The 27,559-nt window shown below is 42.8% G+C and overlaps 1 protein-coding gene across 19 annotated transcripts in view; it reads left to right on the top strand.

The window, feature by feature from the left end:
* CCAR1 (cell division cycle and apoptosis regulator 1) overlaps window positions 1-25,068 on the top strand; it is a 77,997-nt gene extending 52,929 nt beyond the window's left edge. For 17 of the 19 annotated variants that reach the window (XM_077944904.1, XM_077944901.1, XM_015147321.3 and 14 more), the window contains 8 exons: window positions 3,357-3,596; window positions 5,757-5,868; window positions 19,495-19,577; window positions 19,898-20,044; window positions 21,599-21,719; window positions 21,825-22,010; window positions 23,365-23,570; window positions 24,723-25,068. In XM_077944904.1, coding sequence (XP_077801030.1) covers window positions 3,357-3,596; window positions 5,757-5,868; window positions 19,495-19,577; window positions 19,898-20,044; window positions 21,599-21,719; window positions 21,825-22,010; window positions 23,365-23,570; window positions 24,723-24,782 — 1,155 coding nt within the window. In that variant the 3' untranslated portion in view covers window positions 24,783-25,068. The remainder of the gene's footprint in view (window positions 1-3,356; window positions 3,597-5,756; window positions 5,869-19,494; window positions 19,578-19,897; window positions 20,045-21,598; window positions 21,720-21,824; window positions 22,011-23,364; window positions 23,571-24,722) is intronic. The other 2 variants (NM_001260782.1, XM_077944902.1) reach the window with 2 other exon arrangements.
* The last annotated feature ends 2,491 nt before the right edge of the window (window positions 25,069-27,559 follow it).

Below are 27,559 nucleotides of genomic sequence, written 5' to 3'. Positions count from 1 at the left end.
AAAACATAAAGTCCATGCTTATTAGTTTTCATATAAAACATGTTATAAATATTAAAATATGTCCAAGTTGTTGGGATTTTTTTTTCCAATGTTAATTATTCCAATAAGCAGATGTCCTTAAAATTTGATGCTATATGACGTTATCTTTTTTTTAAGCAGTTGCCTGGCTGGGTGCAGTGGCTCATGCCTGTAATCGCAGCACTTTGGGAGGCTCAGGCAGGTGGATCACCTGAGGTCAGGAGTTTGAGACCAGCCTGGCCAACATGGTGAAACCCCATCTCTACTAAAAATACAGAAAATTAGTCAGGCTAGGTGATAGGCTCCTGTAATCCCAGCTACTCAGGATGCTGAGGCAGGATAATCTTGAACCCAGCAAGCAGAGGTTGTAGTGAGGCAAGATTGCGCCACTGCACTGCAGCCTGGGCAACAGAGTGAGACTCTGTCTCAAAAAATAAAAAAAGTAAGCAGTTGCCATAAATTGAAGTAATTCCTAATGGTGCCATCCTTGTAATAATCACTTAATAAATAAATACATAGACTGGGCACAGTCACTACAGCACTTTGAGGGACTGAGGTGGGAGAATTGCATGAGCCCAGGAGTCTGAGGCCAGCCTGGGCAACATAGTGAAATTCCATCTCAATGTGAAATAAAAAAGATTGGGCAATTAATGAAAAATAGGCTAAAATAAATTATAGTTATAATAAATTTGCATTATCCTTTGTAATCAGAAAATGATCTGATTAAACTATTTTAGCAAATATATCAGATTTGCAAAGATGACACATTTAAGGACTGTGGTCAGCCATTTCAAGTTTTAGCCCTTTTTTGGAGACGGAGTCTCACCCTGTCGCCCAGGCTGTAGTGCGATGACATGATCTTGGCTCACTGCAACCTCCGCCTCCCAGATTCAAGTGATTCTCCTGCCTCAGCCTCCTGAGTAGCGCTGGGATTACAGGCGTGTGCCTCCACGCCCAGCTAATTTTTGTATTTTTAGTAGAGAGAGGTTTCACCATGTTGACCAGGCTAGTGTCGAATTCCTGACCTCATAATCCACCTGCCTCAGCCTCCTAAAGTGCTGAGATTACAGGCGCAAGCCACCGCATGGCCCGTTTTAGCCCTTTTTAAGAGTCTATTGAAAGCAACGGACTTTAGCCTTAGAAATCGGGTACATAAGCTGGGCGTGGTGGCTCACGCCTGTAATCCCAGCACTTTGGGAGGCCAAGACGGGCGGATCACGAAGTCAGGAGATCAAGACCATCCTGGCTAACACGGTGAAACCTCATCTCTACTAAAAATACAAAAAATTAGCCGGGCGTGGTGGCGGGCGCCTGTAGTCCCAGCTACTTGGGAGGCTGAGGCAGGAGAATGGCGTGAACCCGGGAGGCAGAGCTTGCAGTGAGCCGAGATCGCGCCACCGAACTCCAGCCTGGACGACAGAGCGAGACTCCGTCTCAAAAAAAAAAAGAAAAAGAAATCGGTCCATAAGGCCAGGTGCAGTGGCTCACACCTGTAATCCCAGCACTTCAGCAGTCCAAGGCAAGCGCATCACCTGAGGTCAGGAGTTCAAGACCAGCCTGACCAACATGGACAAACCCCATCTCTACTGAAAATACAAAATTAGCTGGGTGTGGTGGCACAGACGTGTAATCCCAGCTACTCAGGAGGCTGAGGCAGGAGAATAGCTTGAACCTGGGAGGTGAAGGTTGCGGTAAGCTGAGATCATGCCATTGCACTCTAGCCTGGGCAACAAGAGCAAAACTCTGTCTCAAAGAAAAAATAAATAGGTACATAAAAAATTTATAATATAGGCCGGGCACAGTGGCTTACGCCTTTAATCCTAGCACTTTGGTAGGCCGAGGCAGACGGATCACGAAGCCAGGAGATCAAGACCATCCTGCCTAACACAGTGAAACCCCATCTCTACTAAAAATACAAAAAATTAGCTGGGTGTGGTGGCGGGCACCTGTGGTCCCAGCTACTGGGGAGGCTGAGGCAGGGGAATGGTGTGAACCTGGGAGGCAGAGCTTGCAGTGAGCCAAAACCGCGCCACTGCACTCCAGCCTCGGCAACAGAGCAAGACTCTGTCTCAAAAAAAAAAAAAAAAAACCCAAAAAATTTATAATACATAGCAATAGCCTGTTACCTGGGGATGCTTGCTTAGTAGTAATAGATGTTCCCTATTCAGGGTTTAAAATTGTTTCCCTAATCCAGAATTTTCTTCTCCTAGCTACCAATATGACTTATTTCCTCATTGCCTTCTGTTCACTTTTTAAATGTCACTTTATCAGAGAAGCCTTGTCTTACTATTCTCTCTTGTTGTTCTGTAGGTGTTTATCCTGCTTGTTTTTCATATAATTTGATGTTGATTTGGTTATTCCTTGTCTTAAAAACCGGGCAGCCCCAGAACCAGAATAGGTTAACAGAGACTTCATGATTTGGTTATTTATTGCTTCTCTCCACTGGCTGGATGATAGGAGAGGTTTTTATCAGCTTTCTTCAGTGCTGTATCCCTAATGCCTAAAACAGGCCCTGTACATACCAGGCATTTGATGTAAAATTTATTGAGTAAATTAATAAGGTACACTTATCATGAAGATTAACAGTTGGTTGGCTTTGCGGGGTGGCTCACAACCTGTAATCACAGCACTTTGGGAGGCCGAGGCGGGTGGATCACCTGAGGTCAGGAGTTCGAGACCAGCCTGGCCAACGTGGCGAAACTCCATCTCAACTGAAAATACAAAAATTAGCCAGGGTTGGTGGCACAAGCTTGTAATCTCAGCCACTCAGGAGAGTGAGGCAGGTGAATGGCTTGAACTTGGGAACCAAAGGTTGCTGTGAGCCCACATCACGCCACCGCACTCCAGTTTGGGTGACAGAGCAAGACTGTCAGGAAAAAAAAAAAAAAAAAGATTAATGGTTGTGTTAAAAATTTGATAAGTGGCCGGGTGAGGTGGCTCACTCCTGTAATCCCAGCACTTTGGGAGGCTGAGGCGGACAGATCACAAGGTCAGGAGATCGAGAGCATCCTGGCTAACACGGTAAAACCCCGTCTCTACTAAAAATACAAAAATATTAGCCAGGCATGGTGGCGGGCACCTGTAGTCCCAGCTACTTGGGAGTCTGAGGCAGAAGAATGGTGTGAACCCAGGAGGTGGAGCTTACTGTGAGCCAAGATCGCACCACTGCACTCCAACTGGGTGACAGAGCGAGACTCCGTCTCAAAAAAAAAGAAAAAAAAAGGTTGATAAGTTTACATAATCATTATATGTGGCAAGTTTTTATTTGCTAAATTACTGTGCTAACTTTATTATTTCTGTTGAAATTTGGCTAGGTTCATGTTGGTATCTTTTTATAGGTTTCATTGTTTGCGGAACTTTTCAATGAAATGCTTCAAAGAGATTTTGGTGTCCGTATATACAAATCATTACTGTCTCTTCCTGAGAAAGAGGACAAAAAAGAAAAGGATAAAAAAAGCAAAAAAGATGAGAGAAAAGATAAAAAGGAAGAAAGAGATGATGAAACTGATGAGCCAAAACCCAAACGGAGAAAATCAGGCGATGATAAAGATAAAAAAGAAGATAGAGATGAAAGAAAGGTCTGTAATAACAACCTGCTTTAGAACTTTCAGTTACTCTTCTACGTTATAAAGGTTGATGTTGATTTCCATCAGAATATTAGATGTAAAAGCCAAACTGAAAGATTTTACTATATTAGAAAATCAAGTCTTTGAAACCGTCACGGCTAACACGGTGAAACCTCGTCTCCACTAAAGATACAAAAAATTAGCCAGACTAATTAGCACATGCCTGTAGTCCTAGCTATTGGGAAGGCAGAGGAAGGAGTATCACTTGAACCCGGGAGGTGGAGGTTGCAGTGAGCCAAGATCACACCACTGCACTCCAGCCTGGGCGACATAGCAAGACTCCATCTCAAAAAAAAAAGAAATTCAGATCTTCAAATTAAGCCAATATGAGCATCTATAGCTAGTTTTCTAATACCTTATTCTTAAAATTTTTTTTTCCCTTTTTTTGAGATGGAGTCTAGCTCCGTTGACCAGGCTTGCTGAAGTCTAGTGGTGTAATCTTTGCTCATTGCAACCTTTCCCTCCCAGGTTCAAGCAATTCTCCTTCCTCAGCCTCCCAAGTAGCTGAGACTACAGGTGCATGCCACCTTGCCTAGCTAATTTTTTTTTTTTTTTTTTTAAGTAGAGGCAGGTTTTCACCATGTTGGCCAGGCTGGTCTTGAACTCCTGACCTCAAGTGATCTGCCCACCTCAGCCTCCCAAAGTGCTGGGATTACAGATGTGAGCCACCACACCCAGCCTAATTATTACTCTTTTTTTTTTTTTTTTTTGAGACGGAGTCTCGCTCTGTCACCCAGGCTGGAGTGCAGTGGCCGGATCTCAGCTCACTGCAAGCTCCGCCTCCCGGGTTCACGCCATTCTCCTGCCTCAGCCTCCCAAGTAGCTGGGACTACAGGCGCCTGCCACCTCGCCCGGCTAAGTTTTTTTGTATTTTTAGTAGAGGCGGGGTTTCACTGTGTTAGCCAGGATGGTCTCGATCTCCTGACCTCGTGATCCGCCCGTCTCGGCCTCCCAAAGTGCTGGGATTACAGGCTTGAGCCACCGCGCCCGGCCAATTATTACTCTTTTATAGTACGGACATAGTGGCTCGCTCCTATAATCCCAGCACATTGGGAGTCTGAGGTGGAGAGATTGCTTGATTCTGGTAGTTTAAGACCATCCTGGACAACATGGTGAAACCCCCTCTCTACAAAAATTACAAAAATTAGCTGGACATGGTCGTGTACCTGTGGTCCTAGCTACTTGGGAGGATGAGGCAGGAGGATTGCCTGAACCCAGGAGTTGAAGGCTGCAGTAAGCCCAGATTGTGCCATTGCACTCCAGCCTGAGCAACAGAGTAAGACTGTGTCTCAAAAAAAACAAACAAAAAAATAGTAATTTACAATGTAAAACTTTTAAATAACTTCAGTGGATTTACTGTTTTTTAGTTTTAGTAATTTAATGTTTGGTGAGATTTTTTTTTTTTTTGAGACGGAGTCTCACGCTGTTGCCCAGGCTGGAGTGCAGTGGCGCGATCTCGGCTCACTGCAAGCTCCGCCTCCCGGGTTCCCGCCATTCTCCTGCCTCAGCCTCCTGAGTAGCTGGGACTACAGGCGCCCGCCACCGCGCCCGGCTAATTTTTTGTATTTTTAGTAGAGACGGGGTTTCACTGTGGTCTCGATCTCCTGACCTTGTGATCCGCCCGTCTCGGCCTCCCAAAGTGCTGGGATTACAGGCTTGAGCCACCGCGCCCGGCCTGTTTGGTGAGATTTATTGCTTAATTTAAAACTATTTTAAGCCAGGCACAGTGGCTCACACCTGTAATCCCAGCCCTTTGGGAAGCTGAGGCAGGTGAATCACTTGAACCTGGGAGGCGGAGGTTGCAGTGAAGGGAAATCATGCCACTGCACTCCAGTCTGGGTGACAGAGCCAGACTCCATCTCAAAAAAAAAAGAAAAAAAATATATATATATAGGTGTGTGTGTGTGTGTAATAATATATAATAATTGTTATGATTGTATAATAATAATATAACTGCTGGCTATAGTGGCTGACGCCTATAATCCTACCCCTTCAGAAGGTCCAGGCCAGTGGATCACTTGAGCCTAGGGGTTGGAGACTAGCCTGGGCAATATGGCAAAACCCCATCTTCTAAAAATAAGTAAATAAATAATAAAGGCATTTAAATTACAGAAAGAAGATAAAAGAAAAGATGATTCTAAAGATGATGATGAAACTGAAGAAGATAACAATCAAGATGAATATGACCCTATGGAAGCAGAAGAAGCTGAGGATGAAGAAGATGGTATGATTGAAATTTATTTATTATTTCTTAGAGTTAAGAATGCATTTTTTGTTTGGTGACATTGTATCACTGAAATCTATATTTTTAACATTTTTTTTCTTTGGAATAGAAAGAGTAATACACTCTTCAGTGAGAAAGTTTTTCCAGTTTTTAGGTGAGAAGATTGTTTTAAGACATATTTATTACTAATTATCCTAAGTCTCTCATATAATTAATACTCAGAACAAATTTCCCTAAACTTGGTGCTTAAGCTGTGCCATAAAAGCTATAATAGGACAGGCACAGTGGCTCACACCTGTAATCCTAGCACTTTGGGAGACCAAGGCAGGTGGATCATTTGAGGTCAGGAGTTGAAGTCCAGCCTTGCCAACATAGTGAAACCCCATTTCTACTAAAAGTACAAAAATTAGCCAGGCGGTAGTGGCGCGTGCCTATAATCCCAGGTACTCCAGAGGCCGAGGCAGGAGAATCACTTGAGCAGGGGAGGCGGAGGTTGTGGTGAGCCAAGATTGTGCCCTTGCACTCCAGTCTGGGCAATAGAGTTAAGACCCTGTCTCAAAAAAAAAAAAAAAGTATAATAGTCCCTGATGTTTCATATAATAATTGCTTATTTTTTTTGTTGAGACAGGGTTCTCACTGTATTACCCATGCTAGGGTACTGTGGCATGCTCACAGCTCACTGCAGCCTCAACCTACTGGGCTTAGTATGATCCTCTCACCTCAGTCCCTGGAGTAACTGGGACAACAGGTGCTTGCCACCATTCCCAGCTAATTTTTATTTTGATTTAGTTATTTATTTATTTTCAGACAGAGTCTTGCTCTGTTGCCCAGGCTGGAGTGCAATGGCGCTATCTCGGCTCACCGCAACCTCCGCCTCCCGGGTTCAAGTGATTCACCTGCCTCAACCTCCTGAGTAGCTGGGATTACAGGCATGCGCCACCACACCCGGCTAATTTTGTATTTTTAGTAGAGATGGGGTTTCTCCATGTTGGTCAGACTGGTCTCAAACTCCCCGCCTTGGCCTCCCAAAGTGCTGGGATGACAGGCGTGAGCCACTGTGCCCAGCCTAATTTTTAAGTTTTTTATAGGCACAGAGTCCCACTTTGTTGCCCAGGCTGGTCTTGAACTATTGAGTTCAAGGAATCTGCCCACATCACCTTCCCAAAAATGCAGGGATTATAGGCGTGAGCTACATGCCTGTCCTGAATATATTCTTTTTTTTTTTGAGACGGAGTCTCGCTCTGTTGCCCAGGCTGGAGTGCAGCGGCACGATCAAGCTCCTCCGCCTCCCAGATTCATGCCACTGAATATATTCTTTAGAAAACTAATTTGGGGCTGGGCGTGCTAGCTCAGCACTTTGGGAGGTCAAGGTGGGGGAATCGCCTGAGGTCAGGGGTTCGAGACCAGCCTGGCCAACATAGTGAAACCCCATCTCTACTAAAAATACAAAAAATTCGCCGGACATGCGCCTGTTATCCCAGCTACTGGGGAGGCTGAGGCAGGAGAATGGCTTGAACTCGGGAGGCGGAGGTTGCAGTGAGCCCAGATCGTGCCATTGCACTCCAGTCAGGGCGACTGAGTCGGACTCTGTCTCAAAAAAAAGAAAAAAGGAAAAAAAAAGAAAAACTAATTTGGGCATTTTGTTTAACAAAGACTATCGTAATGCAAAAGAGTACATACAGAGTTTAAAGACTACTAATAATAAACACCCATATACCTTTCGCCTAAGTTTTATAAGACAGACTTTAGTACCATGCGGTGACATTTAAAATACTGTACAGTAGATGCTCTGACCATAGACATCAACGATCAAATACCTATAAAGTGCCTCTGAATACCTTATCTGTTCTTTTCCATGTAGATTTGTGGCTTTTTTTAAAAAGTATATTTTTCTGATACAGAAAATTATAAGAGTTCTTTTTGGTTTTTTTATAGTTTGTGTCTCTGGCAATTATTTTTACTTACGGTATTTTTTGTTTGCCACTACATTTTCTTCTCTCTACCATATCAGTTTTTTTTTTTTTTTGAGACAAGAGTCTCACTCTGTCGCCCAGGCTGGAGTGCAGTGGCCGGATCTCAGCTCACTGCAAGCTCCGCCTCCCGGGTTCACGCCATTCTCCTGCCTCAGCCTCCTGAGTAGCTGGGACTACAGGCGCCCGCCACCTCGCCCAGCTAGTTTTTTGTATTTTTTAGTAGAGACGGGGTTTCACCGGATTAGCCAGAATGGTCTCGATCTCCTGACCTCGTGATCCGCCCGTCTCGGCCTCCCAAAGTGCTGGGATTACAGGCTTGAGCCACCGTGCCCCGCCCCATATCAGTTTTTAATATTGTTTGATGAAAAAGTTGAAAGGATAGTGCAGTGAACACCTATGTATTCATCAACTTTGATTCAATAATTGTTAATATTTGTCTTGTTTTGTTTTTGTAACCCAATTTGACATATGAATTCTTCAGTTTGCCTAAGAAAAAACAAAACATGCTCTGAAATAACCACAATTCCATAATCACTCCTAAGAAAATAAGATCATAATAGCATCTATTAATACTATGTAATATCTCCTCTTATTTGCCTTAATATAACTCAATAGCAATGACATAATATTCATATAGCAGTATTTATCTTCATTACTTGCTTTGCTTTATGAAGACTTAAGCCCTTTTTACAGCCCCATTTTCTCTCCCCTGTACGCCCAGTATTATTTTATTGCTGCTTTAGTTGAATCATTAAACAGTATTCTCATTATTTTGTTAGTGTTCCAGCTGTCAGCTCTTTTTTTTTTTTTTTTTTTTTTTTGAGATAGAGTCTGGCTCTCACCAGACCAAAGTGCAGTGGCGTGATCTCGGCTCACTGCAACCTCTGCCTCCCAGTTTCAAGCAATTCTCCTGCCTCAGCCTTCCGAGTAGCTGGGACTACAGATGTGTGCCACCACACCCAGCTACTTTTTCTATTTTTTTTTGTTTTGTTTTGCTTTTTGTTTTTTGAGATGGGGTCTCACTCTGTTGCCCGCTAATTTTTGTATTTATAGTAGAGATGGGGTTTTACCATGTTGGCCAGGCTGTTCTTGAACTCCTGACCAGGTGATCTGCCCACCTTGGCCTCCCAAAGTGCTAGGGTTACAGACATGGGCCACTATGCCTAGCCTAATTTTTGTGTTTTTTGGTAGAGATGGGGTTTCACCCTGTTGGCCAGGATGGTCTCAATCTCCTGACCTCATGATTGACCTGCCTTAGCCCCACAAAGAGCTGGGTTTATAGGCGTGGGAGCCACTGACCCCGGCCCAGCCTTAGTTTATTTTTTCCTTTCACTCCTTTAATGTTGGTTTCATCCATTTTTCTAGCTTTAAATACTATCTATATACTGTTAATTCTCTCAAATTTCTAGTTTTCTTTTTTTTTTTTTTTTTTTAAAGAGATATAGAGTTGGGCCGGGCGCAGTGGCTCACACCTATAATCCCAGCACTTTGGGAGGCCCATGTGGGTGGATCACCTGAGGTCAGGAGTTCGAGACCAGCCTGACCAACAGAGTGAAACCCCCTAAAAATACAAAAAAATTTCTGGGCATGGTGGCGGATGCCTGTAATCCCAGCTACTCGGGAGGCTGAGGCAGGAGAATCACTTGAACCCAGGAGGCAGAGGTTGCAGTGAGCCGAGATCATGCCATTGTACTCCAGCCTGGGCAGCAAGAGCAACACTCCATCTGTAAAAAAGAAAAAGACAGGGTCTGTCACCCAGGCTGGAATACAGTGGTATGGTCATAGCTCACTGCAGCCTCAAACTTCAAGGCTCAAGCAATCCTCCTCCTCAGCCTCCTGAGTGGCTGGGACTACAGGTGCATGCCATTGCACCTAGCTGTTTAGTTTTTTGTAGAGATGGGGTCTCAGTATGTTGCTCAGGCTGGTCTTGACCTCCTTGGCTTCAAGCAGTCCTCTGCCTTGGCCTCCCAAAGTGCTGGGATTACAAGGATGTGCCAAGCCTCAAATTTCTATCTCATATCAGACTTCTTTCCCAGTCTCCCATACTAATCTATCTACTTGACACCTCCACTTAGTTATCTGGCATTTCAAAATCAATATGTCTGAAACTAAACTCCTGCTAACCCCTTCACCAGAAAGAAAACATACACAAATCCTACAACCTTAGCCTTTGCCAACCATCTCATTTAATGACAATTCCATCTTTCCAGTTGTTCAAACTAAAATGCAGGAGTCATCCTTGACTCCTTTCTTTCTGTGATACCCTACTTCCAATCTATCAGGAAGTCATATTTGCTCTGTTTTCAAACTTATCCAGAATCAGTCCACTTCTTACCAATTCCACTAATTTGACTATAATCCAAGCCACATTATCTCTTGCCTAGATTATATTAATAGACCCCTAACTTGTTTCCATGTTTCCTCCCCTCTACAATAAAGTTTCTCGATACAGTTGCCAGAATGATCTTTGCAAAATTTAGAATTTATTTCGTTCTTTTGTTCAAATTCCTCGGGTTTTTTTGTTCTTTTTTTTTTTTTTGGAGACGGATTCTCGCTCTGTCGCCCAGGCTGGAGTGCAGTGGCGCGATCTCAGCTCACTGCAAGCTCCGCCTCCTGGGTTCACGCCATTCTCCCGCCTCAGCCTCCCGAGTAGCTGGAACTACAGGTGCCCGCCACCAGGCCTGGCTAATAATTGTTTGTATTTTTAGTAGAGACAGGGTTTCACCATGTTAGCCAGGATCGTCTCGATATCCTGACCTCGGGTTCCACCTGCCTCAGCCTCCCAAAGTACTGGGATTACAGGAGTGAGCCACCGCGTCCGGCCCTTTTGTTCAAATTCTTCCAGTGTATTCCCATCATTTTTACCTCATAGAAAAAGCCACTGTTCCGGCTGGGTATGGTGGCTCACACCTGTAATCTCAGCACTTTGTGGGAGGCTGAGGCAGGTGGATAATTTGAGGCCAGGAGTCCCAAGACTAGGCTGGCCAACATGGTGAAACCCTGTCTTTACTAAAAATACAAAAAATTAGCTGGGCGTAGTGGCGCACGCCTGTAATCCCAGCTGCTCTAGAGGCTGAGGCATAAGAATCACTTGAACACAGAAGGTGGAGGTTGCAGTGAGCTGAGGTTGCGCCCCTGCACTCCAGCCTGGGTGACAGAGCAAGACTCTTGTCTCAAAAAAAAAAAAAAAAAGCGCCACTGTTCAGATCACTTGAGCTCAGGAGTTCAAGACCAGCCTGAGCAACATGACGACACCCTGTCTCTACAGAAAATAAAAAATTTATCTGGGCTTGGTGGCGCATGCCTGTAATCCCAGCTACTCAGGAGTCTGAGCTTGTAGGATCACTTGAGCCTGGGAGGCAGAGGTTGCAGTGAGCAGTGATCACACTACTGCACTCCAGCCTGGACAATAAAGCGAGACCCTGTCTGAAAAAGAATAGAAGGCCAGGTGCAGTGGCTCATGCCTGTAATCCCAGTACTTTGGGAGGCCAAGGCAGGTGGATAACAAGGTCAGGAGTTCGAGACCAGTCTGACCAACGTGGTGAAACCCCATCTCTACTAAAAATACAAAATTAGCTGGGTGTGGTGGCACATGCCTGTTATCCCATATACTCAGGAGGCTGAGGCAGGAGAATCGCTTGAACCCGGGAGTCGGAGGTTGCAGTGAGCCAAGATTGTGCCACTATATTCCAGCCTGGGTGACACAGCGAGACTCCATCTCAAAAGAAAAGAAAAAAGAAAAAGCTAGTGCTCACAATGACTTACAAGACTCTACCACGTCATGTCTCCAATTACATCTCTTAAGCCCTCTTCTTCAGAAGAGTGGACCCATCACATATGCTCCTATGTTAGGAGGTTTACATTGGCAGTTCTTTCTGCTAGCAGGGTTTTTCCTGGAGATCCACCTTCCTTAATTTCTCATATATGAAGTCTGTTCAGGTATCACTTTGTCAGTGAAGCCTGCTCTGCACCCTACTTTATTTAAAATTGCAATCCTCTGCCCTCCCTTACTGCACATTTCTGGTCTCTTATCCTCCCCCCCTTTTTTTTTCCCATAGAATTTATGACCTATTTTATTACATACTCTTTATTTTGCTCGTTGCCTGTCTCCCCCTTATCCCTACACTTGAATAAAAGCTGTTATGTAAGAAAAAGAGACTTTTCTCTGTGTTCTTTGTTAATATATATTCCAAGTTCCTGGAACAGTCTAAATAATTTTATAGGTTCTAAATATATGTCGATAGGATTATAGTTCTTTTTTGTTTGTTTCCCTGGAGTTTCTAATTGCCGCTTGCTTCTGTTTTACCACTTTTCTTATATTTTATATCTCATGATCCTGTTAAGTTTCCTGGAGACTACTCTTGTTTGTTTGTTTTTTGAGACGGAGTCTTGCTCTGTTACCACGCTGGAGTGTGCTGGTGTGATCTCAGCTCACTCCAACCTCTGCCTCCTGGGTTCAAGCAGTTCTCCTGCCTCAGCCTCCCGAGTAGCTGGGATCACAGGCCCACATCTGGCTAATTTTTTTGTATTTTTAGTAGAAACGGGGTTTCACCATATTGGCCAGGCTGGTCTTGAACTTCTGACTTTGTGATCCGCCTGCCTTGGCCTCTCAGAGTGCTGGGATTACAGGCATGAGCCACTGCGCCTGTCCGAGACCACACTTTTTCCAGTACAAAAGCGGAATTATAACGTGTAATACAGTACCAGTAAATGTATTAAATGGTGTTGAATTTTGTTAGTAATTAGGAGAGGAGATAGCAATAAGATACTTTTTTTTTTTTTTTTTTTTTTTTTGAGACAGAGTTTTGCTCTTGTCGCCCAGCCCAGATTGTCGTTGCATGATCTTGGCTCACTACAACCTCCATCTCCCTGGTTCAAGCGATTCTCGTGCCCTCAGCTTCCTGATTAGCTTAGATTACAGACATGCACCACTGTGCCCAGTTAATTTTTGTTTTTTAGTAGAGATGGGGTTTCACCATGTTGGCCAGGCTGGTCTCAAACTCCCGACCTCAGGTGATCCGCCCACCTTGGCCTCCCAAAGTGTTGGGATTACAGGCGTGAGCCATTGCATCCGGCCTTTTTCTTTTTTTTTTTTTTTTTTTTTTTGAGACGGAGTCTCACTCTGTCGCCCAGGCTGGAGTGCAGTGGCCGGATCTCAGCTCACTGCAAGCTCCGCCTCCCGGGTTCACGCCATTCTCCTGCCTCAGCCTCCCGAGTAGCTGGGACTACAGGCGCCCGCCGCCTCGCCCAGCTAGTTTTTTGTATTTTGTAGTAGACGGGGTTTCACCGGGTTAGCCAGGATGGTCTCGATCTCCTGACCTCGTGATCCGCCCGTCTCGGCCTCCCAAAGTGCTGGGATTACAGGCTTGAGCCACCGCGCCCGGCCCGGCCTATCTTTTTCTTATCAAGTTAATGAAAATTAAAGTTTTAAATGAAAGGTAACACAGTTTAACAAGGGTAAAAGGAGTTACACTTTCATCACTCTTCTTTGGGGCTGTACATTGTTATACCTTTTCTGAACAGAAATTTGGAAATGTGAATTAGCCATATTCTTTAAAACATCAACATGAGTGATCATTCCATAATTTATTATAAAATAAAAATGTGGAATCAATCTAAATAGGAATAGACAATTATTTAAATTGCACTTTGGTAATATTGTCATGCAGTTAAAATTCTCTGCACCCATTGAAGTAAACGTGGAGAAGTGTAGTCACATGGAAAAAGATTTTTAAAGGGTTTTTGTAGATAGCATGTTCCTATAAATAAATTTAATGTTGATAAGTGTGTATATATGGGGAAAAAATAGGACACGATCACTAATTTCATTTTATGTGGTGGGATTGATTTATTTTCTGTGATGAACAAATACTGCTTGAATGTTTCAAAAGTTATTTCAAAAATACAAGTTTCGGATGAGACAGTTTTGAAAGTGACAGCTCTCAAGATAAATACTCAAATAATGTGGATTATATTGTGAGTATTTTTCAATCATCAAAAATAAGTAAATGACTAGGTTCCAAGGAGAAGTTCCCTTTCATTCTTTCTTTTTTGAGACAAAGTCTTACTCTGTTGCCTAGGCTGGGCAGTAGCACGCTCTTGGCTCACTGCTGCGTTGAACTCCTGGCTCGTGCAATTCTCCCACCTTAGTTCCCTGAGTAGGTAGGACTACAGGTGTGCACCACCACACCTGGCTAAGTTTTAAATTTTTTGTAGAGATATCGTTTCACTGTGTTACCCAGGCTGATCTCAAACTCCTGGCCTTAAGCCATCCTCCTGTTTCCCTCCCAAAGTGATGGGATTACAGGTATGACCTACCACACCCAGCCATTAGAACATTTGCTTATTTTTTTATTTAATAACACCTTTATTGAAATGTAATTCACATGCCATACAATTAGACACTTTAAAGTATAGGCATGCTTTGGTTTTTTTTTATACTGCACTTTATTGTGCTGCACAGATAGTGCCTTATGCCAAGCAAGACTATCAGCACCACTTTTCCAACAGCATGTGCCACTTTGACTTTGTTACATTTTGGTAATTCTTACAGTATTTTCTTTTTTTTTTTTTTTTTTTTTTTTTTTTTTTTTTTGAGACGGAGTCTCGCTGTGTCGCCCAGGCTGGAGTGCAGTGGCCGGATCTCAGCTCACTGCAAGCTCTGCCTCCCGGGTTTTTACGCCATTCTCCTGCCTCAGCCTCCCGAGTAGCCGGGACTACAGGCGCCCGCCACCTCGCCCGGCTAGTTTTTTGTATTTTTTAGTAGAGACGGGGTTTCACCGTGTTAGCCAGGATGGTCTCGAACTCCTGACCTCGTGATCCGCCCGTCTCGGCCTCCCAAAGTGCTGGGATTACAGGCTTGAGCCACCGCGCCCGGCCTCTTACGGTATTTTCAACTTTTTCATTATTACTCTGTCTGTTTTGGTGATCTGTGATCAGTGATCTTTGATAATACTATTATACATGTTTTGGTGCACCTCGAATTGTGCCCATAGAAGATGATGAGCTTAATTATGAATATTGTTTGTGTTCTAATCACTCTACCAACCTGCCCTTCCCCTATCTTTGTCCCTCTTATTGGGCCTCCCTATTCCCTGAGAGAAAATATTGAAATTAGGCCAGTTGTGCCAGGCATGGTGGCTCACGCCTGTAATCTCAGCACTTTGGGAGGCTGAGGCGGGTGGATCATTTGAGGTCAGGAGTTTGAAACCAGCCTGGCCAACATGGCGAAGAAACCCTGTCTCTAGTAAAAATACACAAAATAGCCAGGTGTGGTGGTGCACGCTTGTAATACCAGCTACTCGGGAGGCTGAGGGCATGAGAATTGTTTGAACTTAGAGAGGCGGAGGTTGCAATGACCTGAGATCATGCCACTGCACTCCAGCCTGGGTGACAGAGTGAGACTCTGTCTCAAAAAAGAAAAGAAAAGAAATTAGACCAATTACGGGTGCAGTGGCTCACACCTGTAATCCCAGCACTTTGTGAGGCCGAGGTGGGCAGATCACCTGAGATCAGGAGTTCGAGACCATCATGGCCAAACATGGTAAAACCCCGTCTCTACTAAAAATATAAAAATTAGCTGGGCATGGTGGTGGGCACCTGTAATCCCAGCTACTTGGGAGGCTGAGGCAGGAGAATTGCTTGAACCCAGGAGGCAGGTTGCAGTGAGCTGAGATCAATGCCACTGCACTCCAGCCTGGGCGACAGAGCAAGACTCCATCTCCAAACAAAAACAGAAATTAGGCCAATTAATAATTAGGCTGGGCTCAGTGGTTCATACCTGTAATACCACCACTTTGGGAGGATACAGAGATAGGATCACTTGAGGCTAGGAGTTAAAGACCAGCATCTGCAACATAGTGATACCCCATCTCTATTAAAAAATAAAATAAAATCAGCTGGGTGTGGTTACATGCATCTGTGGTCCCAGATACTTTTAGAGGCTGAGGTAGGAGGATCTGTTGAGCCCAAGAGGTTGAGGTTGCAGTGAGTCGTGATTGTGCCACTGTACTCCAGCCCGGGCAACAGGGCAAGACTCTGTCTCAAAAATAATAATTGTAATAAAGAAAAAAATCAAAATGGCCTTCGAGTGTTCAAGTGAAACCAAAAAATCGTTAAGGTGAGTGAAGAAGGCATGTTGAAAGTTGAGATAGGCCAAAAGCTAGTTTTTTTGTATCAGTTAGCCATGTTGTGAATGCAAAGGAAAAGTTATTGAAGGAAATTAAAAGTGCTACTCCAGTGAACATGCAAATGGTAAGAAAATGAGACAGCTTTTATTGCTATAAGGAGAGAGTTTTAGGGGTCAGAATAGAAGGTCACACCAGCCACAACATTCCCTTAAGGCAAAGCCGAATTCTGAACAAGGCCCTAACTCTCTTCAATTCTGTGAAAGATGAAGAAGCTGTAGAAAAAAGTTTGAGGCTACGAGTGGTGGATTCATGAGGTTTAAGGAAAGCAACCATCTCCATAAGGTAAAAGTACGACGTGGTTGCTGAGGTGGGAGGATTGCTTGAGCCCAGGCATTTTAAGGCTGCAGTGAGCTATGATTACGCCACTGCACTCAAGCCTGGTTAACAGAGCAAGACCCTGCCTCTTGGGGGTGGGTAAAAAAAAAAAAGGCACATTGAAACAGCAAGTGCTTATGTAGAAGCTAATATAATTGATGAAAGTGGTTTTGCTAAATACGTTTTCAATGGAGACAAAACAGCCTTCTTCCATTGGCTGAAGATGCCATCTTAAGACTTTCACAGCTAGAGAAGAGCTGTCAGTACCCAGCTTCAAAGGACAAGTTGGCTCTCTTGTTAGGGCTAATGCAGCTTGTGACTTTAAGCTGAAGCCGGTACTCATTTACCATTCCAAAAATCATAAACCCCTTAAAAATTATGCTGAACCTACCATACCTGTGCCCTAGAAACAGAACAACAATGTCAGAATGACAACTCTTTACAGCAATGCTTACTGAATTTTTTTTACTCGTTTATCATGTAACCAACATTTTTGCTAAATATTTTAAGCCCACTGTTGAGATCTGCTAAGAAAAAAAGATTCTTTTCAAAATATTACTTCTCACTGACACCACACCTAGTCACCCAGAGCTCTGATGGAGATGTACAAGGAGATTAATGTTTCATGGCTGCATCATCTATTCTGCAGCCTTTGGATCAAAGAGGTAATTTCACTTTACTCTTTTTTTTTTTTTTTTTTTTTGAGACAGGGTCTCACTCTGTCATGCAGGCTGGAATGCAGTGGCATGATCATGGCTCAGTCCAGCCTTGGACCTCCTGGACTCAAGTTATCTCCCACTTCATCCTCCCAAGTAGCTGGGATTACAGGCATGAGCCACCATGCCCAGCTGATTTCTGTTGTTTTTTTTTTTTTGAGACGGAGTGTTGCTCTGTTGCCCAGGCTGGAGTGCAGTTGCGCGATCTCCACTCACTGCAAGCATTGCCTCCCAGGTTCACGCCATTCTCCTGCCTCAGCCTCCCGAGTAGTTTTTTGTATTTTTAGTAGAGACAGGGTTTCACTGTGTTAGCCAGGATGGTCTCGATCTCCTGACCTCATGATCCGCCTGCCTTGGCCTCCCAAAATGCTGAGGTTACAGGCGTGAGCCACCATACCCGGCCTGATTGCTGTATTTTTAATACAGGCAGGGTTTCACCATGTTCGCAGGCTGGTCTCGAACTCCTGACCTAAAGTGATCCTCGCCCACTGTGGCCTCCCAAAGTGCTGGGATTACAGGTGTGAGCCACTGTGCCCGCCCTCAACTTTCAAGTCTTTCTTTTTATGAAATACATTTCCTTTTTAAATTTACTTTTTTTGCTTTTTAGAGACAGGGTCTTTCTTTGTTGCCCAGGCTGGTGCTAAACTCCTGGGATCAAGCGATCCTCCTGCCTCAGCCCCACAAAGTGTTAGGATTACAGGTGTGAGCCACCACACCCGGCCAAAAAATGCATTTCCTAAGGCTCTTGCTACCATAGTATATATTATTTCCTCTGATGGGTTTGGGGAGAGTAAGTTGAAAATCTTCTGGAAAGGATTGACCATTCTAGATGACATTAGAAACATTCGTGGTTCATGGGAGAAGGTAAAAATATCAACATTAACAGTAGTTTGGGCCGGGAGCAGTGGCTCACACCTGTAATCCCAGAGCTTTGGGAGGCCAACGTGGGTGGATCACCTGAGGTCAGGAATTTGAGACTAGCCTAACCAACATAGTGAAACCCCGTCTCTACTAAAAAATACAAAAATTAGCCAGGTGTGCTGGCAGACATCTGTAATCCCAGCTACTCGGGAGACTGAGGCAGGAGAGTCACTTGAACCTGGGAGGCGGAGGTTGCATTGAGCCAAGATCATGCCATTGCATTCCAGCCTGGACGACAGAAGTGAAACTCTGTCTCAAAACATAACAAAACAGTAGGTTGTATGAAATTGATTTCAATTATTGGCCTGATGCAGTGGCTCACACCTGTAATCCCAGCACTTTAGGAGGCCAAGGCGGATGGATTACTTGAGACCAGGAGTTTGAGACCAGCCTGGCCAACATAGTGAAACCCCAACTCTACTAAAAATTCTTATGGATGACTTTGAAGGGTTCAGTAATTCAGTAGAGGGAATAACTGCAGGTGTGATAGAAAGAGCAAGAGAACTCAAATTAGAAATGCAGCCTGAAGATGGGATGGAACTGCTGCAATATCAGGATAAACTAAATAGATGATTGCTTCTTATGGATGAGCAAAGACAATGTCTTTTTGAGATGCAGTCTACTTCTGTGAAGATGCTGTTAACATTGTTGAAATAACAAAGGATTTATAATATTACGTAAACTTAAGCAGTGGCAGTATTGGAGGGGATTGGTTCTATTTATATGTTTATGAGATGGAGTCTTGCCCTGTTGCTCAGGCTGGAGTGCAGTGGCGCAATCTCGGCTCACTGCAACCTCTGCCTTCCAGGTTTACACAGTTCTCCAGCCTCAGCCTCCTGAGTAGCTGGGACTACAGGCACACGCCACCACACCCCACTGATTTTTGTGTTTTTAGAGACGGGATTTCACCGTGTTGTCCAGGCTGGTCTCAAACTCCTGACCTTGAGTCATCCACCTGCCTCGGGCTCCCAGAGTGCTGGGATTACAGGCATGACCCACTGTGCCCGGTGATTGACTTTAATTTTAATAGAGGTCATTCTATGTTTCAAATGCTATCAAACAGTATCACATAGGGTCTCACTTCACCCAGGCTGAGTGCAGAGGTTATTCATTAGCAGTCACTCCCCATCTTCCCTGAACCTCTTCAGTCCTAGGCAACCATTAGTCTGCTTTTTGTTTCTGTAGATATTCTGGACATTCCATATAAATGGAATCACATAATAAGTGATTTTTTTGTGACTGGCTTCTTTTACTTAGCCTGTTATCAAGGTTCATGTATGTTTTAGCATAAGGTTTTCTCTTTATTTTTATTTTTATTTTTTTTGTTGTTGTTTAAAAGACAAGGTCTTGATCTGTCACCCAGGCTGGAGTGCAGTGGTACAGTCATAGCTCACTACACCCTCAAACACTTGGCCCTCCTGAGTAGCTGGGATAACAGTCATGTGCCACTGTGCCCAACTTGAAAATATGTGTATTAATGACTTTTTTGCCACTGGTATATTTATTTTACAGATAGGGATGAGGAAGAAATGACCAAACGAGATGACAAAAGAGATATCAACAGATACTGCAAGGAGAGGCCCTCTAAAGATAAGGTATTTATTGAATACTGTGTTCTTTTTAATATGGTGATATCTTACATCATCTAAACATAACACAGTTGTGAAGTTTATTAGTCCTTATCCATCTATATTACCACTAAGTAAAATTCTGTCAGTTGTTTTTTTGTGGCTATGTCAGGTAACTAGTATGTCTGATTCCTTTCTCTCATATTCATATACCAGATTAACTCATTTTAGCTAGGATGAGGTAAATGTCTTATTAGATTATTGCTATTTTATGCACAGTCTCTGTTTCCCACTTTTCGGGGGTAAAAAATTTGGCTACTATGTTTTCTACTTCTCCATTTTCTTAGGAAAAAGAAAAGACGCAAATGATCACAGTTAACAGAGATCTGTTAATGGCTTTTGTTTATTTTGATCAAAGTCATTGTGGTTACCTTCTTGAAAAGGATTTGGAAGAAATACTTTATACTCTTGGACTACATCTTTCTCGGGCTCAGGTAATCTATCTTGTGAATATTTAAAAGGAAAACATTTTTTAAAAGTTACCTTTTCCAATGAAAAGTTAATAGAACCTCCGTTGATTTTTTTTATATATTAAAGCAACATAAGGGCCAAGCGTGGTGGCTCACGCCTATAATCCCAGCGTGATTGGGAGGCTGAGGCAGGCAGATCACTTCAGGCCAGGAGTTTAAGACCAGTTTGGCCAACATGGCGAAGCTCCGTATCTACTAAAAATACAAAAATTAGCTGAGTGTGTTGGCACACGCCTGTAATCCCAGCTACTGGAGAAGCTGAGACAGGTAAATCTCTTGAACCCAGGAGGCGGAGGTTGCAATGAGCCAAGATTGCACCACTGCACGCCAGCCTGGATGACAGAGTAAGACTCTGTCTCAAAAAATAAATAAATAAAGCAGTATAACACAAACCAGTTGTAAAACACTTCCCTTCTCCCTCTCCCTCTTTTTCTACTCCTTACGACTATAATACATAAAATTCTAGGTCTTTTTGTAAGCAGCTCAGTTTCTTTTTTTTTTTTTTTTTTTTTTTTGAGACGGAGTCTTGCTCTGCCGCCCAGGCTGGAGTGCAGTGGCCGGATCTCAGCTCACTGCAGGCGCCGCCTCCCGGGTTCACGCAATTCTCCTGCCTCAGTCTCCCCAGTAGCTGGGACTACAGGTGCCCGCCACCTCACCCGGCTAGTTTTTTTTGTATTTTTTAGTAGAGACGGGGTTTCACCGTGTCAGCCAGGATGGTCTCGATCTCCTGACCTCGTGATCCGCCCGCCTCGGCCTCCCAAAGTGCTGGGATTACAGGCTTGAGCCACCGCGCCCGGCAGTTTCATTTTTATAAACAAAATATGGAATGATTCTGTACATTTTGACTGGCTCTTTTTTTTTCATTCCACAGTATTCTATAAATACATTCTACCATGAAAATAGAAACCTGCCTCATTCTTTTTATAGCTGCACAGTACCCATTATATAGATGTACCATAATTGACCTACCTAGTCTCCGTTGCTGGTGGTTTTCATTTATTGGATTTACCAACTATGCTATAATAAATCATACCTGTGCATAAATTTTTATCAATGTTATACTTTTTAACAATGAAGTTTTATTTTTTCAAAAGTAACTTGGATCTTACTCAATTCCATGGATTTCTATCATAAGTGAAAATTACAGCTGGGCGTAGTGGCTCACACCTGTAATCCCAGCACTTTGGGAGGCCGAGGCAGGTGGATCACCTGAGGTCAGGAGTTCAAGACCAGCCTGGCTAACATGGTGAAACCCCGTCTCTCCAAAAATACAAAAATTAGCCGGGAATGATGGCGGGTGCCTGTAATTGCAGCTACTCTGGAGGCTGAGGTAGGAGAATCACTTGAACCCGGGAGGCAGAGGTTGTAGTGAGCCGGGATCACACCACTGCACTCCAGTTTGGGCGACAAGAACAAGACTCTTTCTCAAAAGAAAGTGAAAATTAACACATAGTTTTTCTAAGAGAATCGAGAAATATATTTTCATCTCTTTATTTTGTTTACTTGCATGCATAACAGGTAAAGAAGCTTCTTAATAAAGTAGTGCTCCGTGAGTCTTGCTTTTACCGGAAATTAACAGACACCTCAAAAGATGAAGAGAACCATGAAGAGTCTGAGTCTTTGCAGGAAGATATGCTAGGTCTGTGCATGTTAAGATTTTGCTTTTTAATAAGTATACCAGTAATTAAAGAAGAAAAATAACTTATGAAAATATGTGATTATGAAATAATATTTTATATTACAGGAAACAGACTATTACTTCCAACACCAACAGTAAAGCAGGAATCAAAGGATGTGGAAGAAAATGTTGGCCTCATTGTGTACAATGGTGCAATGGTAGATGTAGGAAGCCTCTTGCAAAAATTGGAAAAGAGCGAAAAAGTAAGAGCTGAGGTAGAACAGAAGCTGCAGTTACTAGAAGAAAAGACAGGTAAGGGTCAGCATTGGATATGTTCATACTTTCAGCACCCTGCTGGGACATGTATATATGTTTATGTATGTACATACACATGTACGTACCTGTGTACACATCTGCATATGCATACCACATATTTTCATCGAAGTACAGAAGGAACTTTTAAAAATTCTTTAATTATTTATTTGTTTTTAAGACAGGGTCTCACTCTCACCCAGGCTGGAGTGCAGTGGCACAATCTCAGCTTACTGCAACCACTGCCTCCCGGGTCCAAGTGATTCTCCCACCTCAGCCTCCTAAGTAGATGTGCCACCATGCCTAGCTATTTTTTGTATTTTTGGTAGAAATGGGGTTTCACCATGTTGGTCCTGGCCTCAAACTCCTGACCTCAAGCGATCACCCACCTCGGCCTCCCATAATGTTGGGATTATAGGCATGAACCACCGCGCTCTGCAAGGACCTTTACTTTTCATTATTTCTGGTTCAGGTTATAAAATTGCTTAGCTTTATGTGAATCTTAGGTCTTCATGTGCATTCTCAGGTTCATTGTTATCTGTTGCATCCTTTTAATCACCTTCTAGTTCCACTTTTTTTTTTTTGAGACGGAGTCTCTGTCTGTAACCCAGGCTGGAGTACAACGGGGCTATCTCACTGCAACCTCCACTTCCCGGGTTCAAGTGATTCTCCTGCTTCAGCCTCCCAAGTAGCTGGGACTACAAGTGCGTGCCACCACGCCCAGCTAATTTTTTGTATTTTTAGTAGAGACAGGGTTTCACCATGTTAGCTAGGATGGTCTCCATCTCCTGACCTCCTGATCCGCCCACCTCAGCCTCCCAAAGTGCTGGGATTACAGGCATGCGCTACCGCGCCTGGCATCCACTTAGTTTTTACCAGTCTGTGTTCTCTAATCTATACAATGATCTAAAAATAGAACATAGGTTTTGAAATAATACAAGTTAAAAATGTAAATGAAACAGGCCAGGCACTGTGGCTCCCGCCTATAATCCCAGCACTTTGGGAAGCCGAGGTGGGCGGATTGTCTGAGGTCAGGAGTTTGAGACCAGCCTGACCAACATGGTGAAACCCCATCTCTAAAAATACAAAAATTAGCTGGGTGTGGTGGCACGTGCCTGTAATCCCAGCCAAGATTGTGCCACTTCGCTCAAGCCGGTGCAACAGTGAGACTCGGTCTCAAAAGTAAATAAATAATGAATATTACAGTGTGCTTTATGACTAGTGAAATTGACAGACATTGCCATTTTATGGAATTCAGTCAGCTTTTTATTTTCACAGCTTAAATATTTTAACCCCAAAGTTAAATTTGAAGTTTTAGAAAGTAAAATGTTAATTTTTGGATTTTTTTAAACAGATGAAGATGAAAAAACCATATTAAATTTGGAGAATTCCAACAAAAGTCTCTCTGGTGAACTCAGAGAAGTTAAAAAGGACCTTAGTCAGTTACAAGAAAACTTAAAGATTTCAGAAAACATGAATTTACAATTTGAAAACCAACTGAATAAGACAATCAGAAACTTATCTACGGTAATGGATGAAATCCACACTGTTCTCAAGAAGGTGAGAAATTTTGTATTTTTAACATTTTCATAGTTTTTAAAATGATGCTTTTAATGTATTTTAATGTTATTAAGCTCTTAGTGATTATTCTAAAAGCAAATAATGATAATCATTCTGTCCTTCCTGAGATTAGTAAAAAGTGATTCCCAGGCTAGGCACACTGGCTCACGCCTATAATCCCAACGCTTTGGGAGGCCAAGGCGGGCGGATCACCTGAGGTCAGGAGTTCAAGTCCAGCCTCGCCAACATGGTGAAACCCCCATGTGTACTAAAAATCCAAAAATAATTGGCCAGACATGGTGGCAGGCGCCTGTAATCCTAGCTACCTGGAAGGCTGAGGCAGGAGAATCACTTGAACCTGGGAAGCAGAGGTTGCAGTGAGTCTAGTTTGCACCATTGCACTCTAGCCTGGGCAACAGAACGAGACCCCATCTTTTTTTTTTTTTTTTTTAAAGGTGATTCCCAAAAGGTGTTGTTTTTCTAAAACTTAGTTGGAATGTCAACATGATTTAAGAGTACAGACTTCTTGAAGCAAATTTCATTTATATTTCTTTTTAATCCAGAGTATAAGTTTGAACTAAACCATTCACTTCACTTCTCTGTGGTTTTTTTCTTGTTGTTGTTGTTGTTTGGTTTTTGTTTTGTTTTGTTTTGTTTTTTTGAGACAGAGTCTTGCACTTTTGCCCAGGCTGGATTGTTAGTGGTGCTATCTTGGCTCACTGCAGCCTCTGCCTCCCAGGCTCACGTGATCCTCCCACCTCAGCCTCCTGATTAGCTGGGACTACAGGTGTGCTCCAGCACATCCAGCTAATTTTTATATTTTTTGTAGAGATGGGATTTCACCATCTTGCCCAGGCTGGTTTCCAACTCCTGCGCTAAGCAGCCCTCCTATCTTGGCCTCTCAGAGTGCTGAGATTACAGGCATGTGCCACCACACCTGCCGCATTCACTGCATTTTTAGACCCCATTTATTCTTGGGCAGAATTGAGGTAAATACTTTGTCACCATTAATTTTAAGATATTAAAATTAATTTATTGTTCTTTATCACTAGAAAAAAGTATACCAAACTGAATATCATTATACTCTAATATCAAAGTAACATTTAAGAGAATCTAGTAAAATGTACTTTTTCCTTCTCTGTTGTCTTACAGGATAATGTAAAGAATGAAGACAAAGATCAAAAATCCAAGGAGAATGGTGCAAGTGTATGATAAAATCCATGTAGTGATGAGGAATGGTGTTAAATAATGTAATATATAAAAATCATGATATAAGAATGTTTGAAGGTGATGCATGTTTGATTTTATTAGTATACATGTCTTTTAGTTCAAATGATGTATAAAGTTTTATGAATGTGAGTTTCTGCTTTTGAAAATTGCTTGTAATTCCTAGCCTTCAAATTATTAAACACTCCTCGAGTGAAATAATTTTGCATTGCAAAGTGTTTTAGGATGAACTTTGTTATAGTTTTAACTCCAATAAAGTTCATCAGTTTAATTGACTGTAGTATTTAATTACCAAATTTCTTTTATAAAAATGCCTAGAAATTTTTAATTTTATTTATAGAATTATTAGGTTTTAAAATTTTTAGTTCATATGTTAAAATTTCAGTCAAAATCATAAAATAGCATGATGCTTAATTTTTGCAAGTTTTTTGAAACAAATTTTTTTAAACTCATCACCAAAAAATCCCCTCTTGATCAGTAAGCATTCATTAAAAATTCAGTTTAGGCCAGGCACAGTGGCCTACGGTGGGATTACATGACTGTAATCCCAACATTTTGGGAGGCCGAGGCGGGTGGATCACCTGAGGTTAGGAGTTCGAGACCAGCCTGACCAACATGGTGAAGCCTCGTCTCTACTAAAAATATAAAAATTAGCTGGGCATGGTGGTGGGTGCCTGTAATCCCAGCTACTTGGGAGGCTGAGGCAGGAGAATCACTTGAACCAAGGAGGCGGAGGTTGCAGTCACCCGAGGTCCTGCAACTGCACTCCAGCCTGGGTAACAAGAATGAAACTCCATCTCAAAAAAAAAAAAAAAAGCCGGGCGCGGTGGCTCAAGCCTGTAATCCCAGCACTTTGGGAGGCCGAGACGGGCGGATCACGAGGTCAGGAGATCGAGACCATCCTGGCTAACACAGTGAAACCCCGTCTCTACTAAAAAATACAAAAAACTAGCCAGGCGAGGTGGCGGGCGCCTGTAGTCCCAGCTACTCCGGAGGCCGAGGCAGGAGAATGGCGTAAACCCGGGAGGCAGAGCTTGCAGTGAGCTGAGATCCGGCCACTGCACTCCAGCCTGGGCGACAGAGCAAGACTCTGCCTCAAAAAAAAAAAAAAACAAACAAACAAACAAAAAATTCAGTTTATCTAAAAGACAGTGTATCAGAAAGAAGCAATAGAGAACTAGTATTGTTCTTGTATGCGTTATACTTTACGTAATATTAGTTGTCCTGATGTCAGTGTTATTGCTTTCAATTAATTTTTCTACTTTCCCAGAATAGCATCTATATTGCTTCTAATTTTGAGAGTTTAAAGAAAAAAATGCAGTGTATGTCAAATGTACAGTTTAGTACCAAGCCCATAGATGTCAGTATGATGCCTTAAGTTAAGTCTTTAATTAAAGATTTTTTTTTAATTAACCTGTGTACTTCCTTCAGAATTTTAGTGGATACATGAGGTGACTTCACTGTAGAATAAAAACAGTAGGAAATATGAGTGGTTCTCAACAGAGGGTGAATTTATCCCTTAGAGGACATTTGGCAGTGTCTAATGAGGTTTTTTTGGTGTCACAAGTGGGTGGGTGCTACTGGCATCTAGTTGGTAGAGGCCAAAGATACCACTAAAAATCCTTTGTTGCAGAGGACAGCTCTCCATAACAAGGAATTATCCAGCCAAAAATGTCAATAGTGTCCAGTTTTAGAAACCCTGCCCTAAAGGAATGTAAGGTTAAATGACATTTTGTCTTGCAAGTTTTACTAGTGAAAACTTAATGGAATCCGTAAGAGATTATTAGGATTTTTGTATTTAAATAACTTCTACTGGAATGTTTCACTGTCATATAAAATATATGGTATATTAGAGTTTTGTTTTGTTTTGTTTTGAGATGGAGTCTCGCTTTGTCGCCCAGGCTGGAATGCAGTGGCTTGTTCTCGGCTCACTGCAACCTCTGCCTCCTGAGTTCAAGCGATTCCCCTGCCTTAGCCTCCCAAGTAGTTGGGATTATAGACGTCTGCCACCATGTCCAGCTAATTTTGTATTTTTAGTAGGGATGAGGTTTCACCACATTGGCCAGGCTGGTCTCGAACTCCTGACCTCAGGTGTTCTACTCACCTTGGTCTCCTAAAGTGCTGGGATTACAGGCGTAAACCACTGCACCTGGCCTATAGTTTATTTTATTTCATTTTGTTTTATTTTATTTTGTTAGAATAATGGCTAGGTGTTCTAAATAGATGAATATAAAAATGTAAAGTGCCATTTATATGTGACTTAGGCTAAATGGAATTCACATGGCTATTACTAAAAAATGGATTACAATACCTCAAATTCTTTTAGACCAATTTTTGTCTTAAGTTACTGTTTGTGGTCATATGGCTTGTTGACCTCCAAAACCAGATTAGAGATTGATCTATAATTATTATATAATTATGATAAAAATATTTCCTTCATCTTTAAGGTGAGATTAAACAATTGTTGAAAATGGTTTTTTTCCTTCTTTCTTTTTTTTTGAGATAGGGTCTCGCTCTGTTCCCCAGGCTGGAGTGCAGTGGTGCCATCTAGGCTCACTGCAACATTTACCTCCCAAGTTCAAACAATTCTGGTGCCTCAGCCTCCTGAGTAGCTGGGATTACAGGCATGCACCACCACACCAAGCTAAGTTTTTTGTGTTTTTAGTAGAGATGGGGTTTTGCCATGTTGGCCAGGCTGGTCTTAAACTCCTAGCCTCAAGTGGTCCACCCACCATGGCCTCCCAAAATGTTGGGATTACAGG

Source organism: Macaca mulatta, chromosome 9, assembly GCF_049350105.2.
Source record: "Macaca mulatta isolate MMU2019108-1 chromosome 9, T2T-MMU8v2.0, whole genome shotgun sequence".
Taxonomy (NCBI): Eukaryota; Metazoa; Chordata; class Mammalia; order Primates; family Cercopithecidae; genus Macaca; species Macaca mulatta.
Note: the sequence above shows the minus strand (reverse complement) of the source record. Positions and strands in the feature narration are given on the sequence as shown.